The sequence below is a fragment of the Cebidichthys violaceus genome, unplaced genomic scaffold (assembly GCF_023349555.1).
Source record: "Cebidichthys violaceus isolate CVI_PGR_0920_01 unplaced genomic scaffold, fCebVio1.0.p SCAF_26, whole genome shotgun sequence".
NCBI classification, from domain to species: Eukaryota; Metazoa; Chordata; class Actinopteri; order Perciformes; family Stichaeidae; genus Cebidichthys; species Cebidichthys violaceus.
The window spans coordinates 6,509,555-6,516,385 of NW_027176439.1; the positions used below are offsets into that span (position 1 = coordinate 6,509,555).

The 6,831-nt window shown below is 47.3% G+C and overlaps 1 protein-coding gene across 1 annotated transcript in view; it reads right to left on the bottom strand.

Annotated features, from left to right (window-relative positions):
- The window catches only part of sema4c (sema domain, immunoglobulin domain (Ig), transmembrane domain (TM) and short cytoplasmic domain, (semaphorin) 4C), a 55,978-nt gene that overhangs the window by 21,354 nt on the left and 27,793 nt on the right, over positions 1–6,831 (bottom strand). Inside the window, exon 3 of the mRNA XM_068720778.1 lies at positions 5,638–5,792. Coding sequence (XP_068576879.1) covers positions 5,638–5,792 — 155 coding nt within the window. The remainder of the gene's footprint in view (positions 1–5,637; positions 5,793–6,831) is intronic.

Sequence of the window (6,831 nt, forward strand, 5' to 3'; positions counted from 1 at the left end):
CTCAGAGACGTCAAGGCCAAAAAACAGCTGTTTTTGTTTAACTCGATGTAGTAACAGCAGTGAGTCGAAAGAACAGAATGATGAAAGAAAATGTTTTTAAGTTTATTTTGGTAGTAAAAAACATACGTTTTGCACATTATGGGCCTTTTACTTTGCTTACTTTTCGATCCAACAAATGGTACAAAGTGGTTTCTATGGTTACACTAGTTCACCTTGAACTTAAGACACAGTTACGTCCACAGACTGGTGCAGTAAAAGAGGGCCACTGCAGAGACCCGGGTTCAGACCCGGGTTCAGACCCGACAGGTGAGAAGGTGCATCATAACACACCTGGAGGAAGCATCACTGCTGTCACAAGCTTTCGTCCTCCAAAGAGCTACATTCTGCTGAAGGTGGGGAAGCTCTTCACAGGTCCATACGTTGTTATTCACAGCAGCTTCTTTCTTAATGGCTGCGTGACACATGGCTGAACTGTGCTCCGTGGACAGAGGTCCACACCGTGTTTACCAAGAGGTCTCCACATCAGTAGAAATAATCACACCGGTCATTACAGGCAGAGAGCTGCTGCCACTTCATTACTGAACTGATTCACTTGAGTGGGTATAAACCAACAGCAATCACACAAGGAGACGTTGCAGTGTGCTGTACGGGTAGACAGAGCTAAAATACTAACGTTTATATGTTGTGATGATGGAATGAATCACTAGGACCTGTGGCTTTAACATGTCACCTGTAGGACCTGTGGCTTTGACATGTCACCTGTAGGACCTGTGGCTTTAACATGTCAGCTGTAGGACCTGTGGCTTTGACATGTCACCTGTAGGACCTGTGGCTTTGACATGTCACCTGTAGGACCTGTGGCTTTGACATGTCACCTGTAGGACCTGTGGCTTTGACATGTCACCTGTAGGACCTGTGGCTTTGACATGTCACCTGTAGGACCTGTGGCTTTGACATGTCAGCTGTAGGACTTGTGGCTTTAACATGTCACCTGTAGGACCTGTGGCTTTAACATGTCACCTGTAGGACCTGTGGCTTTGACTAAAGCACTTGAGTTTTTAAAGACAGACGAGATAACATGAAGCATAGCGACACCAGCAGTTTACTGTTACTTCTAATTTGTCCCTGAGGGACTCTCATTAGTCCCTAGTCACTGTCTGCTTTATCATCTAATGAAGAAGCTCAACTCTTCAGATCAGGTGTTTTGCACAGAGCACCAGGCAGCAGCAGAAGCAGCAGAAGCTTTCTGCATTAATGCCCGACGACCTACAAAGACACGTCTGCCAAAGCAAACGTCCTCCATTTCACACCAACACGTGGCGCGAATAACAAGCTCTCTTCACATTAGTGTCCCAGAGACGGTCTCTGTGTGACGAATAGAAGTAGAAAGTAGGCATGGTTAATGTATGGTTAATAAGTGTCTCACACTGTCAGTGAAAGAGACTCGAGTGATGAAAATGGAGCATAAACCTTTAATTTGGGAAGGACCTCAGCGCTATTACACGGCCATCTGGTTTCAGCATCTTGAAACCCCTGTGCTAATCTGGGATGTTTTATCTCAGCGCAAGTAATGGAATCCACGCTTTGGCCATTAGCTAATGAATACAAGGAGCACAGTTCTAGTTGTAGTTCTAGGGCAGCTCAAAGTGAGACGGCCCTGAAAACAAAGGAGCAGAGCAGCAGGAGACGTGAGCCCGACGCCACGTCACCTGAACGCTCCATACGTGTTGTGCTTTTCATAACGCCGCCGGTGAAACGCAGCATTAACGTAGCGAATTTAGTCTGAATTGTATTCGAGGTGCCATTCGGGAGACACAATTAATAAATGAAATGATGAAAAACTGAAATAACACAACTTATATAACCGACAAGGGGAAGAACATAACTAAATAATGGAGGAGGAAGCACTTCACACACGAAGCTGCCTGTCTGGGAAAATATATCCCTTGAAAATATTGAGGGAAGACAGACAGGCGTGAGAGTAATGACGGAGGACAGCGGCGAGGAAATAAAGGAGTAGCAGTTAAAGGAAGGGGGGGGGGGGGGGGGGGGGGGGGGGTGAGAGAGAGTGATGGGCAGATGGTGACAGAGGGGATGGACTCGTCCCTCGTCTTCACGCTGCTCCTTCCCACTGCAACGCACACTGGGGGGCTGACAACAGGTGGTCTTATCATTACTGTAAGACTCATAACCCTCACTCAAACAGCCGCGGCCTGCGCCGCGTGTGACGGTGTGTGTGTCAGTGTGTGTGTGTGTGTGTGTGTGTGTGTGAGTGTGTGTGTGCACGTGCGTCTAATAACTGCTCATTACGGCTCTGAATCAGATAACAATTCCCAGACCGCCGCAGGCTGCCTGCTGCACCTTCATCGGACTGCTGCAACTGTACTGATTGCAATACGGACCAATTATTGATGGAGCAAAGCAAAACCAGATTGAGTCTCTGAGGCTTTAGCATCTCTGCGTGTGTGAGTGTGTGAGTGTGTGTGTGTGTGTGTGTGTCTGTGTGTATCAGGTCAAGTCAAGGGTATTTATAGAGTGCTTTGAACAAACAGGTTTGCTCCAGAGTGCTTCACAGAAAAACAAGATACGCAAATTAAAACAAGGACAATAAAAACATGATTGAATAAGTGCATCGTAAACTCTGAGAAACAGGGCCAACGCCTGTGAACGTGTGTGTGTGTGTGTGTGTGTGTGTGTGTGTGTGTGAGTGTGTGTGTGTGTGTGTCTGTTTACTCCCACACACTCACAGTGGATATGTTTGTGATGACAAAAGTGAAATATTGGCGCCAATAGCCGCACATTAGGATCTCAGTATTTGGCAGCTTACTCTCTCGTACACTATTGGGTTGGAGGCTTTTAGCAACAGATAACATGAATAACTCCCAAATAAAGTAATACGTTGTCAAAAAAACATTTGAATTTAGTCCAAAATAAATAAAACCTGATCATATAAAAATCCCTTTCCTAATTTACAGTGAATGTTTAGATTATAAGACCTTGTTTTTGTAAGTTTATGGGATCTTCATGGTTTGATTTAGTCAAAAGTTTTATGTTCGGCGCCTAAAACTGACAAAATCCAGTTTAAGGGTATCTGTTAATTAAGTCTAAACACTACATCTAATGAAACTGGATGCTTGATATCACCAGCTACTCTTCATCTTCTCTCTTCTTCATCAAGGACCACAGCAGAACCCGTACGGAACGTTCCATTTAACAAACACAATGAATCAACATTATTCAATCTATGATGACGCGCAACATGTACTTTGTCAGTTTCGGGGCTCCATATATATATATATACGTATATATATATATATATATATATATGTGTGTTTTTTTTATTTTTTTTTATTAAACTAAAATATACATGTCGGTCAAACTGAAGCTGCTTTCTGCTCGACTTGTGGCTAAGAGCAGCAATAAATACCTTTTATTATATTTTTGACCCTTTAAGGAGGACACACTATTTGAGAAGGCATTAAACTGCCTGTCAGCTCGTACATTATTAGCCTGTACAAGGCCTGAACATTTAATAACAGAAGTACAGTACAGGCCAGACCAATAAAGAACCAACAACTAGTGTGACTCAGTGTACTTTACTGTGGTAGGAGTTCTGCAGCTTCTCTGAAATGTCCTTGAGTCCAAAAATGAGCCAAAAGAGGATAAAAGAAGGTTGTTCTGGAACTTAATAGACGGCAAAAAAGTGCGGCAGAGATGTTTCTGCCCCTTTCCTGCATATTCTGAATCTTTGATATAATAATTGCATCACAGCTGATATCATAATTGAATTTGCCGTATTTAAATGAAGCGTTTGGAATGTGTGTTTATCTGTGCAGCGCTCAGTAACCAGGCTGCGCCGAGGAGACGCCGCTCTTTGTTCCTGAACTGTCCGTCACCAAGCCTTGTGATATTAAATCTTATGTGTTATCATTTAATTTCTCACATTTCTACAAAAGCCTGTCAGACCGTGTGGGCGGTGGCGGTGAGTCACAGGCGGCATTGTGTGAATACAATTGCTTGTCTTGAAATCCTTCCTATCCTTCCCGTATTGAACTTTTGTCAAATTGTAATCCTCTCGAATGTACAATAAAGCTTTGAACGTGTGGCGAGCATTACCTGTGTGGTGAGCGTTACCTGTGTGCCGAGCGTTACCTGTGTGGCGAGCGTTACCTGTGTGCCGAGCGTTACCTGTGTGGTGAGTGTTACCTGTGTGGTGAGTGTTACCTGTGTGGTGAGCGTTACCTGTGTGGCGAGTGTTACCTGTGTGGTGAGCGTTACCTGTGTGGTGAGTGTTACCTGTGTGGTGAGCGTTACCTGTGTGGTGAGTGTTACCTGTGTGGTGAGTGTTACCTGTGTGGCGAGTGTTACCTGTGTGGTGAGTGTTACCTGTGTGGTGAGTGTTACCTGTGTGGCAAGTGTTACCTGTGTGGTGAGCGTTACCTGTGTGGTGAGCGTTACCTGTGTGGTGAGTGTTACCTGTGTGGTGAGTGTTACCTGTGTGGTGAGCGTTACCTGTGTGGTGAGTGTTACCTGTGTGGCGAGTGTTACCTGTGTGGTGAGCGTTACCTGTGTGGTGAGTGTTACCTGTGAGGTGAGTGTTACCTGTGTGGCGAGTGTTACCTGTGTGGTGAGCATTACCTGAGTGGTGAGCGTTACCTGTGTGGCGAGTGTTACCTGTGTGGTGAGCGTTACATGTGTGGTGAGTGTTACCTGTGAGGTGAGTGTTACCTGTGTGGCGAGTGTTACCTGTGTGGTGAGCATTACCTGAGTGGTGAGCGTTACCTGTGTGGTGAGCATTACCTGAGTGGTGAGCGTTACCTGTGTGGTGAGTGTTACCTGTGTGGTGAGTGTTACCTGTGTGGCGAGTGTTACCTGTGTGGCGAGTGTTACCTGAGTGGCGAGCGTTACCTGTGTGGCGAGCGTTACCTGTGTGGCGAGCGTTGAGCGTTACCTGTGTGGCGAGCGTTACCTGTGTGGCGAGCGTTGAGCGTTACCTGTGTGGTGAGCGTTACCTGAGTGGCGAGCGTTACCTGAGTGGTGAGTGTTACCTGAGTGGTGAGCGTTACCTGTGTGGCGAGCGTTACCTGTGTGGTGAGTGTTACCTGGGTGGTGAGCGTTACCTGTGTGGCGAGTGTTACCTGAGTGGTGAGCGTTACCTGTGTGGCGAGTGTTACCTGAGTGGCGAGCGTTGAGCGTTACCTGTGTGGCGAGTGTTACCTGAGTGGCGAGCGTTACCTGTGTGATGAGCGTTACCTGTGTGGCGAGCGTTACCTGTGTGGCGAGCGTTACCTGTGTGGCGAGCGTTGAGCGTTACCTGTGTGGCGAGCGTTGAGCGTTACCTGTGTGGCGAGCGTTACCTGTGTGGCGAGCGTTGAGCGTTACCTGTGTGGTGAGCGTTACCTGAATGGCGAGCGTTACCTGAGTGGTGAGTGTTACCTGAGTGGTGAGCGTTACCTGTGTGGCGAGCGTTACCTGTGTGGTGAGTGTTACCTGAGTGGCGAGCGTTGAGCGTTACCTGTGTGGCGAGTGTTACCTGAGTGGCGAGCGTTGAGCGTTACCTGTGTGGCGAGTGTTACCTGAGTGGCGAGCGTTGAGCGTTACCTGTGTGGTGAGTGTTACCTGAGTGGTGAGCGTTACCTGAGGCCGCAGCTGTTTGCTGATGTCGTTGGGGTCCAGGGCGAACAACGTCTCCCGCGCCCCGACGTACAACACCCTCTCGTGGTCGGACAGAGTCAGCATGCTGTAGTTGAACGCTCCCTGGACGCTGAACCTCGCCATGCTGTCCAACACATCTGGAGAAAGACACAGAGGGGCGTGGTCACGTCGCTGACAACACATAGCTGCAGAAGCGCTCGTGTGTCCTGTCAACTGATCTGTTGACAGATGACAGACTAAACCCGAGAAGAACTTTTCACACTTCCCTTGTTGGAGATGGTTGATGTCTCATCTTATCGCCTACTCCACCACCTATAGCTCAATGTCAGCCATGCTGCTTTCCTTTCACTACAGCTGTGTGTCGTATATACGAAGCTTTCAGGTTCACAACATGGGAAAGTTCCTGCTCAATTTAACCTCGTGGCCAAATCTGCTCACGAACGTCCAGCATCTCAGCTTCCACCTGTGACATTTCTGCAATCCACGACCTGGTCTGGACCTCTGTTCAACCCTGGACCACCGCGCTGACAGACAGAGGAAGCAGCTAGCTGGTGAACGTAGCATTCTGCTCTGTGTCTACTCTAAGAGCCCAGAGCAGAAGACAGTCTTCAAGGCAAGTCTGAAATACGAGAGACGGTGGTCTTCTGTTCAGAGGAGCTGTGCAAATAAACAAGAAGCAATATTGCGCTTGCCCTCCCAGCCCTAGTTTTGATGAAGAGTGCGCTGACGTGTGCTGCTCAAGTTATGAATCCAGCAGCATCCAGAGCTTTTAAAGTCGCGCTGTATTGATGAAACCATAATCTCACACTGATAGAAAGTCTGCACAATCTGCAAAATCTAAACCTTTTGTTATCCATAAAAGAAACTATGCGTCAACTGCTTCAATCAGCCGCCGCTCTACCGGCAGCTTTAAAAGGCGGTTTGTTATCGAGCCGCTGACAAGAGGTTTGTGTTCATACACTCGTTCAATAAACACGACATTAAGAACGGCAATTTTCAAATTGAGAAAATCGGCTAATCTTGTTTTTATAAAACCACCTAAATTGTGTTTTTCCTGAATTGGACACGGCGTTGAGACTAATGACTGTTAAAGAAGTCGTCCACTCAGCGCTGCAGCGTGAGGAGCAGAGCAGCTTCATCAGGGCTGCACAGAGCGCCGACACACAACGAGCCAGA